This window comes from Emydura macquarii, unplaced genomic scaffold (assembly GCF_026122565.2).
Source record: "Emydura macquarii macquarii isolate MOO-44397 ecotype Brisbane River unplaced genomic scaffold, CSIRO-AGI_Emac_v2 contig_2422, whole genome shotgun sequence".
Taxonomy (NCBI): domain Eukaryota; kingdom Metazoa; phylum Chordata; order Testudines; family Chelidae; genus Emydura; species Emydura macquarii.
Window position 1 is genome coordinate 35,435,760 of NW_027132559.1, and position 23,500 is coordinate 35,459,259.

The window sequence follows — 23,500 nt, forward strand, 5'->3', positions numbered from 1 at the left end:
GGTGGTATAAAGCACATGGCAAAGTACTGTTTGTTATAACAACTGTCCTTATAGGACAGGATTAGCTAAATATTCCAGCTGAAGTAAGTAAAAATACTACAAGCTAGCAATTGCAAATGTATCATAGCTGTTAAAGGAAATAGAGACAGAAAAGTTTAAATGCTGTAAAGCCCCTACTCCCAGTTATGATACCATATAAATCAGTGAAAACCCAGAGTAAAGTCCTCCTGGCCCCATTCAAGTGAATAGGAGTTTTGCCATTGACTTCAGTGAGATCGGGATTTCATGTTAAATGGTTTATATCTAAACTCAATATATGTATATCACATAATGGGAACTACACACACACAATGAAAACTGAAGACTAAATGCAAAGAAACCTAAATAAACAAATAATGAAAAATTAGTTTTTCAGGAATATAGAACCTGCTGCGGTTGCTAAAACTTTCATTACAAACCTGAAACTGAAGGCAGGTTTATAACCATGTAAGTGAACATGGGAGGGAGCAATCAATGGGATAGGCAAAGTCTATAACATGTTGTTATGAAACTTGCCAATTATCCTACCATGCAGTCACACAAGATTAATGCCATATGCAGCTGCTCCACTTCATCAGTAGTCATATACTTATTATAAGTTATTTTCATTAGCATTCCACAATTTGATCAAATGGCAATATTTCCCCATTTCAGCCAACACAGAGAGTTTTGGTGGGAAAACCAGCAAAACTGGATTTTTCTGAAACTGCCAAAGTGGAAAGTCTCAATTTTTGCTAAAAAAATTTGACATATTTTGAAGGTCAAAGGGCTTTTGGGGGAAGTGAAATGATAGATTGCTGCTTGCAAAAAATGCTTTTCAGAGTCATAAAAATTTCAAAATTGCACTCAATTATTTTCCCCAATGTCTGTGAAAACATGTTTCACCACTAGTAAATTCCTTTGCCTACAAGACACACAATTCTAGTCCCAACACATCTCATCCTTTACTAACCCATTTCAAAAGACAACCTGCAAACCCAGTAGTCACACGCCCGGTCTCTCTTTCAAAGGACATCCTCCCAAGTGCATCCCACACAATGTGTACTTCATTATGAGGTCTCATATTCCATATTCAGCGCAACATGGCCTTAAAAGTGAGCACTACCATACTATAAACTAGACATCTGTAATTTTCTTGACAAAATCATCAATTTAGTACAGGTCTTGTTCTTCTATATAAGCCATATATTTAGGAAACTACTTTTGTAAACTGATTAATCCTTAAACAGAATGGGGATATCCCTTAGAAATGTTTGTATTTTCAGCTTTGGCTAACAAGCTGACTTCTCACAATCAAAGTGTGTTTTTTTTAAAACTCATCTAACTCCATACATAATATGGGGATACTATGCAACTCTTTCCCATCTTCAGAGTTGTTTATAATTAAATAAGTAAAACTCATGATACCCCAATGTCATTTTATATGGAAAGACTGAAGCAGAAATGTTAAGAGTCAGGACTAGAATAAAACCTGGAAAATCCAGTGTCCTAGTCCTATATTCAACTAGTAGACCATTCCTATATCTCACAGTGGGGAAAACCACTGAAGCTGATCAACCCCTGGCAACTACAGGATTATTGTCATCAGCCTTTAGACTTCCATGATCTTTTATCTATTGTATGTGTATTGTATTGTATTGTATTGTAAGTGTAATGGCATATAAAGCATTCAATTCTTCAAAGTTTCTTAAAAGAAGCACATAACAATATGAAGTTTGAGATTAGGTTTGAGTTAATTGTTAAGTTTCTTTTTCCCCCAAAATATGTATTTTTACTTAAACAGAAAAAGGAAGACTCACATAAACAAAAGAGTAAAACCCAAAGAAGACTAGCAACCAAATATGACAAACAAGTTTGGAAAAATAAGACACATTAAAAGAAGAAAGTATTAAAAACAATCATACCAGATGGCAGGTCATCCAAAGGAAATTCAAATAATCTGGATTTGTAAACAGAGTGGAAATGGAAATCCTCCTGAAATAGTAAACAGTTGATTGCATTAAGCCAAGATAAAATGAACTATCCCATGAATATTAGGGAGACAGGATCCCTTTTGCATTAGGTACCAAACTAATATGTTGGGGGAAGTAATGGAACACTGCAGGTTATTAACCTCCAGGATCTTTATCCAAACTGTAGATTCTTCTCCTCCTCTCCCAATTATGTTGTGATCATTAAGGTCCTGATTCAGCAAAGCACTTCAGCATGTATTTCACTTTAAAAATGCAAGTAGGTCCATTAAAGTCAACAGGCCTAATCACACACTTAAACTTAAGCACGTGTTTAAATGCTTTACTGGATTGTGGTCTAAATTTTCTGAAGTTGAATAATATGAAATGCAAATAGATATGTATATATATTGTTTTAACTGATTTTCAGCACTGGCAAATGACCAAGAGGTAGTTTTACCATTGCTAAGACACACATTATTGGAGAAAAACTGTAAACCTCCTCCTGTTTTCCTGATACAGTATTTAGAAAACTAGATGCCATATGCTGCCTTTGGTTTCCACATTTAGAGCAATGTATGGACTAGCCACTGAGAGTGGGAGGATAAGTGGGACTCCCACTGTAACCAGCCCCAAAGCTAAAGACGCAAGGCTGGGGATGAGGCTTCTTGTGTTTTCTGCCTCCCTTGTGTATCTGAATACTGGGTTATCTGAAGTTCTATTTACCTGTGAAGTGTAGTTTTCTTCTGGCTCAATAAGATAAGTATGATTCCCATCATAGAACATCCCACTGTTAAAGGCAGGAAAAGTGGTAAAATTGAGTAGAGCTTTACCAAACATTTATGAAAAGATTAAAACAATTTAAACAAGTAACCTAGGAAGGGAAAGCTGTGAACTTGAAATATAACCATTTTTTTAAAAAAAGTTAATAGCAATTTCAGGTACTATACCTGTTTCTGAGCTCTCACAACAATTTTTGTGATTTTACAACCAACTTTTCCTTTTTTTAAAATGTTTTTCCTCTCCCTTGTTATAGTGATAAAGAGCTAGACGCAAAGAGCAGCAGAAACTGACTAATTGACCCAGTTCCCAAACATAGTGTAAAGCCCCTTCCCTGGAGCAGATTGAACCTATTTATGACAGATATTTAAGAGACCTCTTTACACACTCTGGGAACACACATAGCTTGTCATGCCAAAAAATAAAGTGTATGTGTATATATTCTGACGGGGCCAGTCCTGATGGCTACAGGAGGGTGCTGGAAGGCATATATATCAGCCCCAGGCTTAGCAAATCTTTGTTCCCTGGGTGATCCAGCTGCGGCCACTCCAGGGCAATTAGGCCAATCAGGCCAGCTGGGGCCAATCAAGGACAATTAGGCCAATAAGGGCCAATCAAGGAACTTGCCCCAGCAGTTAAAAGCCTCCCAGTCAGGCAGATGGGGGCAGCTGAGAGGGAGTTGAGTAGAGCTGCTACAAGGTGTGGAGCGGAGCTGCTGTAAGGTGTGGAGACTGGAGGAGAGCCACAAGGAGAGCCACAAGCTGGGGGGGCTACAGAAGAGTGACCCAGGGAAGGTAGTAGCCCCTTGGACTAAGCTGTTTGAGGCTACTCCTCGCAGGGTCCCTGGGTTGGGGCCTGGGGTAGAGGGTGGGAATGCCCTCCCCCCCCCCACCCCCCCACCCAGCCGCACCACCGGTATAGCCGTAAGGAGCGCAGACCCACGGGGCAAAACAAGCCCACCTTGCCACAATATATATCAGCGTATGAGCAATGTGCCCAGACATTTAATGGCATCATCATCAGCCAGGTGGAGAGTCGGTAGCCTGCTATCGAAATAAGTCAGTGGTCACTCGGCAATAATATGCACCATAATCTGGAGTTGACTGCGGCTGCATCGTGCGTCATTAGAAAAACCCTATTTAAAGAGATTGGCTGCATAGTTGCCCTGTCCTATTTGAAAACAGTTCAGAGGTGACCACAGATGTCTTGACAGATCAAAACTTGGTGGACAGATGGTTGGGTCAGTGACAAGAGAGTGATTAACGACTGTCGTCACTGTCCACTTGTTGCACCAAGCAGATTCCACTGTCATGTCTTGTGGTGGCAAAAATGACCATAAAGGGCATCTAGAAGACAGGCAAGGTGATGGGTGTTTGAAGAGGTCTGCGTACAACAGTGAATCGCTATTCTCAAGAATCTTGGCCAACAGTGTGACAGAGGTCTTCTCACAGTGAATGTGGGCCAGTGCTACGTTGCTAAATATTGGCAGCCATGGCAATGAGGGTGCCCGTAAAGTCCCAGTAACAATACGCATAGCTTTGTTAAGGCCTACATCGAGCAGCCTCTTGTGAGATAAGTGACACCAGATAGGAGCACAATACTCTGCTCTTGAATAGCAGAGGGCAAGGGATGATGTTCTAAGCATCCAGCACTCGCACCCATGGTTGAACTGATCAATTTTCTGAGCAGGTTGTTCCAAGCGCTGACTTTGGCTGCTGTCTTCCTCAAGTGGTTGCGATATGTTAATGACCTATCCAATTTCACACTGAGGTAAACCGGGTTTGGATCATGCTGCTGGTGTTGGCCATTGAGGAAAATGTTTAACTCATGGCTTGCATTTGCATTATGCAGATGGAATACACTAGAAACCGTCTTAGAAAAGCTCAGCTGCAGGTGCCATCGTCTACAATAGTCTGCCATGAGCTTCATATCTTCATTCAAGACATTTTCAATTTCTGAGAAGGACTGAGCTTGGTAGCTACAGCAGATGTAATTGGCATATATAAATTTGCACAAGAGTGTAGCTGGCAGTTCACTGATGTACATGTTGAACAGAACTGATGAAAGAACTGAGCTTTGAGGGAGGCTGTTGAACTGACACTTCCAAGGGCTACAGTAGTTGCCCATGTATATTCTAAACCACTTGTTTTTGAAAAAGAGCTCTCCTACTTCAGCCACCTGAATGTGGAACAATTCAAGGGAGTTTAAACAAAAGACCTCTGTGCTAAACTGTGTCATAGGCAGCGGTCAAATCCAAGAAGACAGCTCCCATCTTTAGATTTTGTTGACCACTTTTTTCAATAAAGGTGGTCATGGCCAGGACTTGATCACAGGTGATGTGTCCTTTCCTAAACTCTGCCTGCTCAACTTGCAAGACATCATCCAAATCCAGAGTGATTCGTTGGAGGATCAAATGCTCAAACACCTTCAAACACGCTGACAGCAAGGATATTGGGTGGTAACTTGACACGTTGTAGAGGTCCTTGCCTGGTTTAAAAATGGTAATAATCTTTGCTTGACACCAAGTGTGTGGTAACTTCTTCTCATTAATGATCTGTATGTAGAAGTTAGTAAGTTAGTAAATCACTGTGACGCCTTTGGTCCAAGGTGCTTGAGGAATTCCAGCCCCACCGCTGTGCCTGATTTGATGGAGTTATGGGCCTTATCTAGCTTATCAACCATGAATGACAGACTTATGGCACCAGAAAGCTTAAAATCTAAGAGTCAGTAAAGTATAAAACTGAACTGACTCTTAGATTTTAAGCTTTTTGGTACCATAAGTCTGTCTGCCTGTGTGCTCCTACAAGACCTACCATAATGGGGACCCTTGGGAGTTCTTGGTATTACTATAATAATGAGGATCAGTCAAAGTGAATATAGACAAAGTGCTGCCAAAGAACAAGATAAACAAACTGAAAAAAAAACCAAGAACAATTTCTTTCTTTCACGTCAATTTATTAACATTTTTGGAAAAGACTTCATTAGATTTTATATAAAACAACATCAATAGAAATATTCCATGAACTCCCAGAGCCAATCTTCCATGCTATGTTGCCCTTTCATACAGTAAGTATTCTAGCATTTGGAAAGCTTTCACTAGTTCTTGTGGTATTCCTCATTATACATACAGGGAACAGCTCTCAAACCAGTAAAATCTTCCAAATGTCAGAGGAATTTTAAGGGACCAACTATATGCATACTTGTTGTGCAACCTGGAAAATCTGTTGCTGTACTTGCTCACATATGAACAGTTATCAATTTTCCAAGATAACAAATGGTGGCATGGGGTTCAGTTCTAACCACAGGACAGGCTCAAACTTTAGGAGATCCTAAGTGAATGCAGATAACCCATGGTAATTAAATCACATGGTTGTGCATTACTGTTTACAAATAAATACATAACAGGGGTGAAACTCATCACTGCACAGAGGTCTCACGCAAGGCTTGTACACCACTTAAATTAACTTAAATCCTATTTTTGAGTTTACATGGGGTTTATGCTGAAGCCTTGCACAGAATTTCTGCACAAGGGTGGATTTCACCCTAAAATAAAATGATCTGATATGGAAAATGTTAATTAACAGTATACTAGAGAGGTACATTTCTTACCCCACCTCCTTTTCATCTTTTTCTAAGTCAGCCTTTTCTAGCAATTTTCTCTTTATTATAGCAGCATATGTGTGCTGGTGAGATTAAGTTGTGTCTGCATTTCCTTTCTCAGGTGCTACTTTCAAGGTTTTTAAGATTAGCTATAAACATGAGCTGTAGGCTCATACTTGACATATATTAATTACACAGGAGCAAGATTTTGTTTTCCAAAGTTTGGGGGAGGAGGGAGCAAAAGACCACCACAATACATTCTTAAGTGACAGAATAGATACTTGCTTTTGGCTTATGCAACTCAAAAAGGACAGATTTTATAAACATTTTTATAACTAATTTTTGCATCTTTTTGTCACTAAAATCAGATCTGATCTGACTATACTCATCAGAGATGGTCCCTGGACAAACTTATTTAATATTTGCCTAAATGTTGTGTATTTACAGGATAAGGCAAATGGCTCCACAGAAGTAATTCTGGATTACCAAGTATATAACTCATTAAAAGTGGTTATAAATAAATATTCAAATCTATTCCATCCCTTTGCAGATAACCAGTACCTATTTTGCAGAAATTAACTTGTTCTATGATGTTTAAAATAAAAATTCTAGAGCATGATGAAGGCCTTCATATTAAGAATAAAATGAGATTTGGGATGTATCCTGCAGATTTTAATTATGCAAAACTTCCTTTGCTATCAAGGCCAATTTTACAAGAGTGAGGTCTGCAGGACTGATCAGTGTGTCAGCATTTGAGGACTTAATTCACATTTCTTGGAATAAAGGGCCTCCTATTTGATCATTTCACCCAGCAGGGTTGACCTCAGATCAAGCCAGAATTTGATCAAACCACTCTTTAATAATTGTACATGGCAATAATATATTGACCATCAAACTACAGACAATCCTACTTCAGTCAGTGGATGTTTTGCAATAGATTTCAACCAGAGTAGTCCATATAATTGAATCATACACTAATTTTAAAAAATTAGATCCAAAGTAGTACAGTAAAACCTCAGAGTTATGAACATCAGAGTTACAAACTGACTGGTCAACCACACACCTCCTTTGGAACCAGACGTGCAATCAGGCAGCAGAGACGCCATTCCCCCCCCCCCCCCCCCCCAAAAAAAAAAAAAAAAAGCAAATACTGTACAGTACAGTACTGCGTTAAATGTAAACTACTAAAAACATAAAGGGAAAGTTTTTTAAAAAAAAGATTTGACAGGGTGTTTCTGGGCTTGTTTCATTTAAATTTAGATGGTTAAAAGCAGCATTTTTCTTTTGCAGAGTAAAGTTTCAAAGCTGTATTGTCAATGTTCAACTGTAACTTTTGAAAGAACAGCCATAACGTTTTGTTCAGAGTTATGAACAACTTCCATTCCCAAGGTGTTCGTAACTCTGAGGTTCTATTGTAGTAAAATACAGACCACTTTTGAAATCTGAATCTTTACAATATATTCGTTTAGGGTTTTGACACGGTAACAGCAAACATCTTTTAAATCAATTTGATCTTAAAAGAGCAGATTTTTAATTTTACACCAGTGGGTAGCAAATTCATAATCCAACAAGAAAACTTATCTGGTATCTATTTTACAGGCCTTCAAACTCTTATATTAAATCAAGACTTACTACAGCATGTCTATAGCTATTCTGATAAGGCCCTTTCATTTCCCAAAATATGTCTATATTTCTCAAACTCACACCACAGTCCTATAAGTTGCTGTGTGTGATGGACCCTGTACCCACACACTTATTTCAACTGTGATAAGGGAGGTTGCCTGTGTGAAGGAGCTTGCAGGATCATGGCCTAAGAATATATCTGAATGTTTAAAATGTTACATTAGACGAGATCATTACTCAATAATCTATCATACATTATTAAGGAACAGTGTGCTTTATGCTATGCAATATACAAAGGAAGACATGGTTCTCCTCCAAGGAGACTGTTTTGTAATAAAAAATGCATTCAAATACAGATTAATAAGAATATATAAATTAAGCACATTCTTTGAAAGAGATTTAATACCGTATTTCTACACTCCAACATTCCTAACAGGTAATAGTCATGTTTACATCACTTGACTGCAATGAAGAAAACAAAATGAAAATGGCAAGTTATTTTGCATCTATTTCTATACGCTTCTGTAAGGAAAATGAACCCAGCAGCTAAATTAAAGAAGAAATGTGGACAGAAGAAATCCTAATAATGAGTGTGGCTTTTTCAAAATGCTGTATTTTTCATCTGAATCTCTGCATTAATCCACTGAAGACTGGGGCTATTGGACATCCCAAATAAAAAACTTGGTTAACCTGGAGTTAAGGCCACAGAAGTATATTGCTTCTTCAACGCAACCACCATCTACCCTCTGCCTTATTAATTTACCAAATGAGAGACAGACATCCCTAAAAAGAACGCAGGCATTAGCAGCTAAAGAAATCACAAATAAAGTTAAATAAACAATACTGGCATCAATCTTAGCACCTGATCTACACCCACCCACCAATAATATAGTTGTTACAGACTGGGACCTGGGGGGTGTAATAAGCAGAGGAAAAGGCCTGAATTAATACTTGCCTTTGGTGGAGCATGTTCTCTATATCCAGGCATCTTCTCCAGCTGGTGCAACTCATAAAGTTCACCAAAGAATCAGCCCTATAGACCTTATTAGATGGTAACAGCCCCCAGTTTCATCTGCTTCAGAGAAATATACCCAATCCTGGCTGGAGCAAATGAGATCTAATTGCCAGCAGGAATCTGCAGTACTTATTTAGTATTTGAGCTCTACAGATGCAAAGCGCTATATAAAAGAGCTAGCTATTATTTATGATGATGATGATGCAGTGTCACAGCACCTGAGCATAACACAGTTTATTAGAGAAATGCTGCATTCTCATATAGGGTCCTGGAACACACCAGCCTATTATACTGTTTCAAAATTGTCCCTGCCTATTATGAAATAGGAGTTTATTGATCTTTGTTGCTGATATATGCATATAGGTACTTTAAGATTCCTCCCTAAAAGGAAAAAAGTGATGTACCTAAGGGGGCTTAACAAAAAAGGAGAGGATAACCACATTCTTCATCACCATAGTCATGTAACTGTTTTAGAAGGTACCAATATTGATAAGTAAGCACTGAGAGAATACAGACCAGTGAGGGGATTTTGTTCTGAAGAAAAGGCACTAGAGAAAGGCCAGAAGGGATGTTTACAGTCCCTTTTTCCCTTTCTGCCTTAGCCCCTGAGAGTTAACAGGGGTCATAGACCACAGTCAAAGACTTAATGGATCACAACTAATGAAAGTCATGCAGTTAAATCACTGCATAAAGCACTAAAATGCTACTATTTTTAGAATCACCTTCAGCACAGAATCTGAAGAAGATTCCTTGGATTATTCCTCACTCCTAAATCTTGATTACAAAGGAGATAAGAGAATTATGGTGTGAACAATCAGATAGAAAACTGAAATGATGCTAAAATAAAAACAAAACCCAACAAATTTAACTAAAAGAAACTAACTGAAAGCACATAAGTCCGATACAGAATTTACAGAACTATTGGAGAAGGAAAAGGATTGAATCAATGAAAATCCCTACTCGATAAGTGCCTGCCTTTCAGCTAAGAAGGAGGAGAGAAGCATAAGGTAATTGTTGAGTGCACCTATTTATAGACTATCTTTTTGCCATTCATCACATGATCCTTCAAGCAATGTCTGACCTCAATATCAGAGGTGCTGAGATCCTGTAATTCCCAGTGAAGTCAACTTGAAGGTTCAGTTACTTAGTATCTCTGAAAATCAGGCCAGGAATCTTTTTAAAACAGTCCAAAACTATGATACAAACCCTCAAAGTGGGGCTACATGGGAGTATTGTACAGGTGTTTGAGATCCTCAGATGGAATGTCTTATTAAGTACAACATACTGTTAAAATAATGCAAAGTTTTCAATTTGCCATCTAGGACCTCCTCCTTTTCTTCAGATTTACAAATATACTGCCATATATGTTAAGTGCAGATCAATAGGTAAATATCTAAGATCAGTGCCTCTGTGAAATAAAAGAAAAATGATGAAAACCCCACTTCACTGACTCAGTTTTGTTTTGTTAATGGGGTCACAACAGAACAAAAATATACCATCCACTCATTGTAGCAATCAGGAAAGAGCAAAGCATATTCTGAAACAGTTAAGAGTAATATTTAGATATTTTTCCCTAGAAAAGAAATATTTTGGGTTGCTCTCAACCTTGGTTATTTATTTGTAAGTTAGTTTTAACTTGAAAAAATGTGACTGTTACACAATACCAGTGTGTTTATGTGCTTGATATTAAAAACAAAAAACCCACCACCTCAGGCACTCTGTAAACTACTTGTAAAAATCCAAAATTTCTTTATAGGTCCAAATTCAACCCATAATTTGTAAATAATTAGGAAGCAAAATGCTAAGACACGAGCAAGGTTCTTTCCCAGAGCAAGTTTCAGATACAGAAATCGATTAGGGGGAAACATGTTTAACATTTTGCTGCAATCTAATAAGAAAACAATTAGCAATTCTTTTACTATAAAACTTGTACTTGTTTTAAGAAATTATATATGGCCCATTAAAAAATAATCTGGGGAAACTTACTGAAGTCCATGGCATGTTGACAAGGCAACAAATGATTCTAGGTTTCCTCGGATTTGGCCCTGGTAATAGCAATGTTCTCCTCCCTGCAATTGAAAATAGAGACTGTGAATCCACCGTATCCCACAATATCATATGCATGTCCTGGCAAACACGGTTTGTGCCATAACTACGTTGCCAAGCCTACAGGCTTGGTGCCCACATTCATAGTCATTCAGAGTCGAGAGAATGTATACTACCACAGAGGACATGCTTATTAATTAGATCAAAGAGAATTAGTCATAAATGTTCCAAGTGCTCTGAATTTAAAGGAAACGTTGTGTATAATCAAATGATAAAAGAGTGCAAAGATAATTAACACTTGTCTTTTCTTTCCTGTAAGCAGTGCATATACCATACATGCCAAATCCTGCAGTCTTTTACTCAACAAAACTCCCACTGAAGTCAGGGAAAGTTTTATCTGAATCAGGACTGCAGGATTGGACCTTATGTCTATCTAGCCATATGCATCTTCAATACACCCATCACTGTACAATCTAGGCATTGTATACAAAATATGAATGACCTCATTTCAGTCTGAAAGAGTCCTCTACATCTTCCATCACCCCATATTAAAACATTACTCCCATTGGAATCAAACTTAATTGCTGCTTCCTAGGACAAACTCACCCAGGTTATTATTCTGTTTTGTTGTTGGTTGACGGCCTACTTAAAGAAAGAGGCCTTAAAACTAGAGCTCATCCTAAACACTGGTGGCAAACATGGATCCCCCCTATAAGAACAGCCTGATCCACCCCTACATATCCAGGCATACAAATATTTAGGTGTATTTACTGAGATGGAAAGCATGGTTATTAATTTTCGCAAGCTGGCAATCACTTGGATGATAGTGATGCAGAGCTGTAAGCCAAAGTTGCGGTTCAAATTTAACATGTGGAATTAAATGCACTCAGATTCTGCCCTTCAAAATTATATTTATAACAGCAGTTTCATTAACACTAAATTAACTGAAGTTAAAAAAATAAAACAGAATATGTTAGTAGCTTTTTGGATGTGACAAGGCAAACCCCTTTTGTTTTCTATAGGATCATACAGACTAAGATTTTCAAGAAGGACTAGTGATTTTGGGTGCTCAGCTTGAAACACCTTAAAGGGGCTTGATTTTCAGAGGGTGTATGCACTGCAAATTCTGGAAATCAGGTCTCTGGAGCTTGGGCACCGAAAATCACTAGTCCCTTTTGAAATTCTTCTCTTTAATGTTTTGTTGGCTGACACAGGGACTTCGATGCCATGTGTAGACCTAGAAATGTACTGTACCATGAATCTGAGGATAGCGCTTAGAGACTATGAGGATTGTTGCCACAGAAAAAAACTAATATATGATTAGAGAGATTGAAGGCCTATTAATATCTGGCTTGCTTGTTGCTTCATTTTACAAAGAGTCCTTCTGGCAAATGTTCAATTAATAACTTATTTTTAAGTTGCTTCACAATTTTATCTCCTGCCTGTTTATCTGCTCTTGTATCATCTCTCATTCCCTCCACGGCACTGACATTGGCAGCCTCTACTGCTTGTCCACTCCTCTCACAAGCACCTCTGTTTTTTTCCAGGCTCCCCTTACAGATGTTCCCTGAATAAATCTGTAAAGCCAGTACCCTGTCCCCAACAAATCCCTCGCCAGGATACCAATATGTCTACAGGAAACTGACAACTGATTATAGTTAGATACATGGTCAGGAGGGACTGCTGATACCTACCATATTTGCTTGTTTATCTCTTATAGTTTATTATAAGAATAAAATTTATCTGACTCAAAACCATCTAGGTATGCACATGTCTGGCCTATGTAAACATATGCTCATTTTATCGTTTGCCTCATTCTCTCTGCCCTACTCCTTCTAACTATTTATTACAGCCGCTCACTTGTTGCATCTCTTTTTAATTAGGGGCAGCAAGCTCTTTGGGGCAGGAATCATCTTTTCCTTTGTCTGTTTCAGTGCTTAGCACAATGGGGCCCCGATCCCCATCTTGATTTGGGCCTCTAGGCACATAACACACGTAACAAAAATTATCCTGAGGAGTTAATGTCAAAAGAAATGATCGACTAGATGGATTTTCTAAAGACTGTATCCTAAGGCATATAAAAGACTTCAAAAATCTTTTACTCTATCATTTTTGTAACAAGGTATTACAGGAACAGGTGTGTGGGTGTGAGAATAATATTAGAAAGATAACTGATGGAGTCAAATGGAATTTTAACTACTTCTGGAAGGAATTTTGGGTAATTTGTCAAGACTAGTTTATCTTCATAAAATGTAGTGTTATTCTTATTCCACAAGATGAAAACTGTGTAACCAGGAAGAACATTTTTCATGCAAAAACTCTGAGCCAGCATGAAGCATGTGGCTCAAAAGGGGTTTTTGAGCTCCTTAATGAGAATCAAATAAATATCCCATGATAGCACTCCCAGATTTTTCATAGTTTTTCAGTTAAATTATCCCATGACAAATCTGTGGAAAAAATAAGTTTTCTGTCTACAACTCTGGAAAAGACAGAAACAAACAGAATTAAAGGTGTTGTCTGGAGAGAACATACCTTGGAGATTCTACTCTATTTAATTAAATTAAATCAGTTAATTTTGTGATTTACCCACGATCCCACAAATTCTGGCAGAGCCAAGAACAAAACCCAGATCTCTTCACTCCCAGGCCCATATTTTTACCTCTATGGAATATTCTCACTTACATGTTGACTTGTGGGGTGCAACTTTATTATGGGCTTGCTTCTTCCTCTCTGAGACAATCTAACAGGTCAAAAGAAGTCAAGGCAGATCTACATGTGTTTCTGGAAATATTTGTTGTCTGTGTGTCTCTGGCGCATTAAAAATATCTCTTTTTGTGAACTGCACATCTTGCCTTAAGGACTCTCTTAAACCAGGGTCTTGGTGCCTGTCATAATCTCACCTAGTCAGACAGACAGAAAGGCAGAGATGATGGCAAAATGGAACCCTGTGGCACTCTGCACCTGAAAGTCCATAGCGAGCAAATGCCTGCTGAGGAAATTCATGAAGTTCCAGTGCCATTTGATCATTAAGCTTTTTCAAAAAGGAAAAATTAGCAGCTCTACCAATTACAGTTCAATAAGCAGGAGCAACAGATCATTTTTTTAACCAAAGGTCCAACTGCTTCCTGTTTAAAGGCACCTACAATACCAGCCTGCTCTCTCAAAGGGAAACATTAGTAATCCTCATCAATAAACCAAACTTCTACACTGGTCTTCATCAACTAGGTTGAAGAAGGCTCTAGCTCACAGGTGTTGCAGCTCTCCCAACGTATCAAGATCAACATCAGCAGGTAAATCAGCATGGAATTTAGCTCGTGACACTCTGTTCTCCTCCTTTGCTGCTTCAGTCAGATTCAGGTCTTTTGTGCTGACATACCATGGACATTGCAGCAGGAGTGGTTCCGGCAGTCAATTGATGTTGGTAACTAAAGGCTGCCATAATATTCTCCAAAAGCCATTAGAATGATGGAATGGCAGGATCCATTGAGACAGGTCACCCACCCGGACAGGAGTGAGGTGATGCCCAAATGTCAGCCTTTACGCATAATCTGCTATTACCTTTGGTCAGGTATTGCTCACAGAATTCTGAACTACTGCCAGCTAGGCCCATGGCAAGCCAGCTTGCTACATCCTTGCCAACCTCTTAGCTTCATGCCACTCATATATTCTGTTTTTAGAGAGACAAGGTGGGTGAGGTGATATCTTTTATTGGACCAACTTCTGTTGGTCCAAGAGAGACAAGCTTTCAAGCTTACACAGAGCTCTTCTTCAGGTCTTTGTTTTTGGCAGTCATAGCTCTGTGGCCTACCAACAGCTAGAGTGGCAACAGCTGTTGGAAAACAAGTAGAAATAGTACTAACAGTGAAAGTAAACTGGAAAAAATCTTGGAGGAAAAATAAATATAAAAAGGAACATGAGAAACACATTAATCAACACTCACAAAGAGGGAAAAATAAGTAAAGAATAAGAATTGGACAACCACTCTTCTCAAGAAGCTAATCCTCAGTAATCAATTTAGCTTTCCCTCCACAGCCTCAATGGAGAGATTATTTACAGGAGTTCTCTGCTATTTTTACCTCCTTCAGAGATCCTAGGAAGCTAAGGATTCCCACTCATCTGTTTGCAACAGCTCCCATTTACAGAATCCCAGCAAGCAGTACCAAAACCTTTCCCTGCAACTAAGAGAGGTACAGGCATTAATACACAGCACTACTGTCCCAGAAACGAATAATCTCCCTCTCTTGAGTTCCTGTGTACTAGTATTTTAATACTCCATAGTCCCAGGGAGAAGAGACAGTTCCCTATCTCAGTTGCTAGTAGTAGAGTGCCCCTTTCTTTAAAGAGGAGAGCTCCTAAACGACCAGCTAACAACCATGCTGTTATCTGTGAACAGCTAGCTAATGATTAGCCTTTTTAAAGAGCTAGCCATTGCAGGAACATTGGGTTTACAATGATTGCCCTCCAGTAAGTAGCTAGTTCAATTTACAAATTCTTGAGGCTTCCACAAAATTTAATCCAACACCAGCTGCAAAGTAATGCACCTTTCAGATATCTACACAGCTACCAATTGTTTAAACTGTTACAAGTGGATGGGGAAAATCAATATTGGCCATGAACAAAGGCACAGATTAGAATCTTGTAAAACTGAAAAACAGTTCCAGGAAATTTTATTTTTTCAAAATAGGTTCTGGACATTTCAAACAAGGCTCCTGCAAGCTATGCATTTTGATGGTTTAAATAACTGTCCTTATATAAAATGAGGGAATTATCAAAGGTCTCAATATAATCTGAAGTCAAAATGCAGCAGTGAGTGACTTTAGGACAGAGTTTTAGCACCATTAAAGATACAGCATCATCATTATCGCTACTGAAGCTCTCCCTGTGAAAATATTTCAAGGCTGTTGGCAGCATTCTTTTAAAAGTGCATACAAAACACACAGTTGCACCAAACGCCATATTGTACGTGGTTTATGATAGATGTTCTCAACAGTAGGCATTTGCTATTGGACTAGATCTATGAGTTCAAAAGAGGTCTTGTGTTCACTGGCCAAAAGCTACAGATATGATGCAGTGTGTATTCAGCTTGAGGGTATGAAGGGCTAATCCTCTGTCAGCTCACTGCCATCTGCACTAACATCTGGTGGGGAAGCAGCCTCTTGACTCACTGTCATTCAATGTCAGAGAAAATAGTTTTAAGTAGCACCTTCCTAAAGCAGACTGGGCAGAGGAGAACAGAGCTGTTACAGCCTCCTTCTTACCCTATCATCTGTGGGGTGGCTAGTGCCATAGACAGTGCTTGCTTCACAGAGTCCCTGCACTTGTGTTTTCACAAGGGCCATCACCCTGTGTCAGGTTCCTGTGCCTCTGAAGGTCAGAAGAAAGGGATGAGCACTTCAAGGCACAGGTGAGAGAAACTTTGTGCCTCCCTTCATGACTCTTGTGCCCCAGCACAATAGTCAGGCCCAACCCATAATGGTACACCTACACTCCACATTTCTTTCCACAGTGTATAGAGTACATGCACAGATAGCCTTCCTAGCACAGGTGTAAACAACAATGTAGACTGTGAGGCATGGCTTAGGTGAGTAAAGGCAACTACCAACTATATACCCTACATGGCTCTCTATTCACCCAATCTGTGCCTCCCCATCTACAATGCTATTTTTAGCAGTGCAGGGTCCTGTTGCCTCGCAGCTGCTGGAGCCCTTCCCCACAACAGGGAAAGACTCTGGCAGTGGGGAAAGGCTCTGGCAGGGGAGGAAGCTAGAGGGGAAAGGTAGTTTTCCCCACTGCTTCCCCCCTGCCAGAGCCTTTCCTCACTGCAGTGAAAAGCTTCAGCAGCTCCCTGCTGTTGAACCTTTCCCCACTGCCTCCACATCCCGCCAGAGCCTTTCATTGTCATGTGGACACAGCTTGCTTTTCACTGCAGTGTGTAGCTACACGGGCTCTACACCCCACCACCAATGGTAAATGTAGTCTAGGCCTTCAGAAACTAGCTTTTTTCTCTTTCCATGCAGGGATGTACATAATGTGCAACTCACTCAGAAGGCACCCTGTAGGCATGCACTTATATAGACATTTAAAAACCAAAAGAGGGAAAAGAAATTTTAAGTCCCCACATGAAATAATAATATGCTGGTTCAGTGGCTCCAAGAAACCAAGATAACAAAACATGGGTTGCATTGCACCATTTCACCACTACTATGGATGACACATATACCATGGAAATATCATTGGAATGGTCCCACTGCTTCAGGCAGCTGGAGTAGGGGGGAAGGACCAGCGTGAAGTGACTAACCTTAAAGGTGAAACCCTAATCCTAGTGAAGTAATTGGCAAAACTCCCATTGACTTCAATAGGGCTAGGATTCCACCCTCAGTGTGCTAGAATACATTTTAAACTCTTCACACCTTTCACTGCCTTACACTTTCCCCACTGTGCCCTCTCTTATCTTTTCAGCCCTTACTGTATAAACCGTGAGAAAAAATGTCCTCTTAATGAAACAATGCTAGGCGTGATGAAGAATACTCCTCACATTGGCCCTGAAAAAGTTGAATTTTGGCCAGGAGTCCCTAACCAGCCAATTAAGTTTCGAACATGGGAGATTTAAGCTGTGTGCAGGGCGCTAGTTAGGAGGAAGCTCCCCTGTGAGGGAACAAGTGGGGCTTCTGTAAAGTGAGGAGGCTGACAGCAGTGAAGCCTACAGTCGCTATTTCTGAGGTAAGGATGATAGGAACCCATGAGGAAGGGTTTACTTAGCAGGCCTAAGAGAGAGAGGGGTTTGACTAGGAAAGCTGATGAAGGAGAAGCTTGAAGCATGGTCGGAAGTAATCCAAGGAAGAGAGCAGTAGGGTGGATGAAGGCCCAGATCTTAACTGCTCGCTATATGGCCCTGGACTGGAATCCAGTCTAAAGTGGGACTGGGTCCCCCACCATCTGACACAACGCTTGGTGCAGTGAACAGGAAGACTGCCTGAGTCAATGCAGAAGTGACATAGTCAGGGCAGCAGGCATGAGGAGTACCATCAATGCTGCTTTGGCAGAGAGACTTTGAAAGACTCCTCTGGAAGCGGAATCACAGTGTGACCTGGCCAGAGGGTCGAGTCACGAAGCAGCAGCATTGCAACTCTGTGAGCAGGAGGAGAGCTGCAATGGTGGAGGAGAAGAAAGGGGGCACAGAACCTGATGGTGCTAATCCCCAGACTCTCCAGAAGGGGTAGCCACCCAGCAGTCAGAAGAACACCCTGTAACATCAGGTTTTGGTAAAAGAGCAATAATTAAAAGAGGGAGGACAAGGTAATTAAACCCACATGATCCTACATGAGTCATGATTCAAGAGTCTTCCTAGTCAAATATGTTAAAAAATGCAGCTCAGAAAAAGACTCCTGCTGACAACTGCTGCTGTGTTTAATTTTTCATTTTCCCATAGCAGGATGCACATAGACTGTAAACTAGTAATAATTAATCAGCTTTTTTTTCTTCCCAAGTCCTATGTTTAAGATCACCTACAATCTTGAAGAACTAGGTAGAGAAGATGAAATATACAGCATGACTGAGCTACACTAGTCCCGTGTGGCCCACAGAGAATAAATTTTATTTAAACTCAAAAGGAACTATCTCTATAATGTAAACCTAAATTAAAACAGGAAACCTTAGTCCTTCTGCAAATCCTATTGATTGTAAGACGGTAGAATAGCAAGTCTAAACAAAAGATTTTCAGAGAAACTGAAAGTATGCAGACATTTTAAAGTTCCGTCAGCACCTGCAACATAAATTGAGTTCTACAGTGCAGTGAGCTTCAGATAAAACAAATGCAGCTACAGGAAGTTCTGTAGAAAAATGCTTGTATATTATATTTATGGGTGAGGGCCCTGGGACTGTATAAGTGCTGGAGTGGGGCTTTGGGGAAATTTGCAGGAATCAGGGTGCTCAGAGGACCAGACGCCTCGTGGCTGGGGTGCCTGAATTCCAGTCCTTAAGGAGGTGTGGTACGGAGACCCGAGTCCTTCCTCGCCACTGGGTCCCAGCCCAGGGCCCTTTGTGAAGCAATGACAGAAGGATCCTCATGGCAGGGTGTGTAAATCCACTGCCCTGGGCTACTTCCTACCTCGGTTTGGGGCATGGATCCTATAGTCCAAACAGTCTGTAGTGACTCAACTCGAATAGCGACCTCATTTGGCATCCTGCTGCAGCCTGAGGTGCCATTGGGTGGAGCATATGCAAGATTGGAGGGACCTAACCCCACAACGTTTCTATGGTTCAGTCTCACAGTTCACTCACAGGTGGGGGCTCCTTGGTCTCCTCAGCAGTCTCCCTCAGTCAGGGATGCACTGCTTCTTCCCCAGGCCTGGGGGCTGCCCCAGCTGTCAGGCTCCTAATGACGCTCCCCTCAGGTAGGGAGGCAGCTAGCTCCTGCCTCTTCGCCAGCCATCCCTGAACTAAGCCAGGTTCTCTCCTTTTCTTCTCCCTCCAGGCCTGGCATTGGCTGCAGGTACCGTGGGTGGGCCTGGCTGAGCTATGGGTCTCTTTAACCCAGTGGTTCTCAACCTTTTTGGGCTCAGGACGCATTTGTAAATGTTTATCGCCTGTAGCGACCCAGTAAATAGTCAGGGGGTGGAGGCCTTGAGGTGGTTTCAGTCAGATCCTGCTCCCCCCTCAACCAGGGAGAGTTGGGTCCTGCCTGGCACTCACCCCACAACGGCAGCTCCTGCAGCTCCTGTGCTGTGGGGCTGGCTGACTTCTCTCTCCACTCTGGCATTGCAACCTCAGAGGTTGCAGCACTGCTCAGGTTTGGCTCAACCCCCCTTACTGGACCACATCTGTGTGAGTGGAATTGTGACCTGGCTCATGGACTTGCCGTGTCACTCACTCAAATTTGGCCTATCCAGGCTCCTGTCATCACGTGGTGCTGGGACCCCAGAGGCTGCAGTGCCTGGAGCAGGGAGGTGAGCCCAGCCAGCCCTCTGGGACAGGAGCCAAAGGAGCTGCCAGGCGGCCCTTCGAAACATTCTGATGACCCAATTTTAGGTCCCGACCCACAGCTTGAGAATCCCTGATTTAACCCTTTTCATGCTGGTGTGATGTTTCTCGGTCTCATCACAGCAGGGTTGCTGTGACTTTCCTAGTTCTAACAGAGTAACCTCCTCCGTGGATGCTGCAAAAATTCACCCTGGCAGAAAAGATTGACACTAGGGCTCAAATTACTTAACATGAGCATACTTTTTGGCGTATGGATGGCACCGTCAGGTGTCAGATGTTTTAAAAAAACAATGACCTGAGGGAGGATACCCCTGGACACCCTTCATCTCACAGCGCCTACTTCCTCCCTCTCCTCCCTTCCATGTTATACGAGCTGAATACAGCGAACCTATCAATGCCCTAAATGTATTTTTCAGGAACAAAGTATAAACACTTCCAGCAAAGTGCACTTAATATATGCTTGTGTGCCAAGTTGTATTGCTTCCCTCCCAGTTATGAGAAAGTGTTTTTATTGAAATGGGAAGAGGCATGACTGCATTCTGCTATTCTACAGTCTTCCTAGTAAGCAGATACACCTCAGGTAGACAGAGTAATTGTATTCTAAATGGGGGACTGTGGGAGCTCTTGCTAAATATTGGCAGCACATCACTTGATCTGTGATAAAGCAGGATTGATGCAATCCATGAAAAATTGTTTTTCAGTTATATCTTGAAGTATTATAAAGCTGTGATCCCACCATGGGATGTCTCAACATTAATCAGGACTTCAATATGAAAACAATAAGTGAGGCGATGGAATTGATATTATGCTGGATTTCAGCCACTATGTGGTAATGACTTTTAGTCACTGCTAACCTGGGGCAGATCTGAAGCAGCAACCTTGAGGGGAAAGGCTACCTAGCTCATTATCAGTCTCCTCAGCCATCCAGTCACCCCAGTCTTTTTTGGGCTTTTTAATATTTTATGTTCACTTATGAGTTGTTTTTCTAAAAAAAAAAGAATATTTTATTTATACCCTCAGCTCCCCCCAAAACTACGATACTGGCATTTTAAGGCTGAGATTTTAATCATATAAAAGGCAGGAACAAAATTAAAGTTTTCCCAGCCCGGTACTCTTTCCACTTGCCCATATGCATTAAAACAGTCTTAAATTATGACAACATACTCTAGGTGATGTACATAATATTTAGCTAAAATCACAGTATAATAAAAAGGAATTGTAATTATTTCTGTAAACTTTAGACACATGCATAGGCTGAACATTTCATCTTCCTATATGTTGTCTGGCACTGTAACAAAAAACTTTTATAATACACATAAGAATAAGAAGGGAGAGTTAAAGTTGCTTTCTGAGTTTTATGCAATTAAAATCTCAACCTTCCAAATGCATTAACAGGCATTTAAGTATTTAAATGCCTAAAGGCCTAAAGTTAGGTACCTAAAGTCACCCTTAGGTACTTAACATATCTACACTACCAACTTTTACCAACTCAAGTTATGTCAGCAGAAAGCTGCCACAGTTAGTATATCACTTGTGCACGTACATACTTGGATCCTTGTGTCAGCACTGCACATACTCACTAAGAGTGCTTGTTCTGATGCATATTGCGGTGCACCAATATGTAGCTATTTCACTGTGCAACTCACCACCAGCCAGAGTTCTGTCTTTAGAGACATTTGGCAATGCATGGTGAGGCAGAAACAAGTTGCACACAGTGACTGGGACTGCAGGGTCAAGTTCTCTTCATGCAACTTTCTCCACCCTTTAATGCCATCGCTAGCCCATAATTTTCACACCTATTTTGAAAATCCCAGGAAGCCATGAGGGACTTGTTGCTGTCTGCCACCTCTGATGGCAGCATGGAGCCTGCACAGCTCTGTGCTATTGTCATGAGCATTGCAAGCACCGGATGCATGATCCGCCAGTATTTGCAGAACTGAAAGAAGAGCTGCAGGGAACATGATGATTTTCTAGAAGGCAGATTGCTGTGGGACACGGTGAGAACCAGCTCAATGTTGTTGGTGGCATTCATGAAGCAACTGCAAATGGTGGATTCCCTTCTGGTCTCAAGAAACAAGCACTGAATGGTGAGATCGCATTGTAATGCAGGCTTGGGTAATGAGCAGTAGCTGCAAAACTTGGATGCACAAGGCCACATTCTTGGATCTGTGTGCTGAGCTCAACCCAGCCCTCCAATGCAGGGCCACGAGAACAAGAGCTGCACTGACAGTGGAGAAGAAAGTGGTGATCATACTGTGGAAACTTCCAACGTCCAATTATATCAGTTAGTGGGAAATCACTTTGGAGCTGGAAAATCCACTGTGGGAGCCATTCTCATGCAAGTGTGCAGTGCTATTAATCATCTCCTGCTACAGAGGACTGTGACTCTTGACAACATGCAGGACAATGGATAAATTTGCAGCACTAGATGGCATTCATGTCCCTTTTTTGGCACCAGACCACCTTGCCATGAGTACATCAACAGAAAGAGCTATTTTTCTATGGCAAGTGCAGGTGGATCACTGGGGACATTCCACCCACATCAATGTTGGCTGGGAAGGTGCATGATACTTGCATCTTTAAGAGCACAGGACTGTTCAGAAAGCTACAAGCAGGGATTGTCTTTCCCAGCTGGTGGATTACCATTGGTGATGTTGAAATGCCAATAATGATCCTGTGGGACCAAGCCTACCCCTTTCTTGCTCCACCTTAACAGCACCAAGGAAAGAGTCAACTTCCAGATCAGCAGGTGAAGAATGTCAGTTGAATGTGCTTTTGGTAGATTGAAGAGGTGCTGGCATTGTTTACTCACAGGATTGGACCTCAGTCTGAAAAATATCTCAATGGTTATAGTTGCCTGCAGTATCCTGCATAATATCTGGGAAGCGAAGTAGAAAAAGTTGCCACCAGTGTGGAGTGGAGGGGCGGTCTGCTGAATTTGACCAGCCAGATACAAGAGCTAACAGAAGGGCCCAACATGGAGCTATATGGCTCAGGAAGGCTTTGGACAAGCACTTTAACAGTGAGACACAGTAATGCATTGTGGTGTACTGGCCTCTACCTGGCTCTGCAATTTGGAGGCCTTTTAGGAACTGTGTGGTGCTTGGTGCACATCTATGAATATAACACTGACAAAGCACCTATTCATTTTGTAGTGCTTGCTATACATTTATAATTATTACACTGTTTGTCACTGAGCCTATGATTTCTGTCTGTACAGTAACAAGTAAGTGGGTGCTTTCACTCTCACTAGGCATTCTGCAGCCTATGTTGGTAACTAATAAAGATTAATTATTTTCCAAACAATAAGAGTTTCACTGAGTAACAAAAACACTTCAAAAATTGTGCAAGTTAAAAGCAATTATATTAAAACCTTAATAAATTTTTTTAAAACAGAGCTTAAAGCAGAAGGAACATTATTGTCCATTTTAGCTACACATACATCAACCTTGGCTCTCACAGGTCAGTG

The 23,500-nt window shown here is 40.8% G+C and overlaps 1 protein-coding gene across 1 annotated transcript in view; it reads right to left on the reverse strand.

The window, feature by feature from the left end:
• The window catches only part of ADAM22 (ADAM metallopeptidase domain 22), a 177,607-nt gene that overhangs the window by 70,164 nt on the left and 83,943 nt on the right, over positions 1-23,500 (reverse strand). The window contains 3 exon segments of the mRNA XM_067562250.1: positions 1,944-2,013; positions 2,715-2,778; positions 10,993-11,075. Of these exon segments, the coding sequence (XP_067418351.1) occupies positions 1,944-2,013; positions 2,715-2,778; positions 10,993-11,075 (217 nt within the window).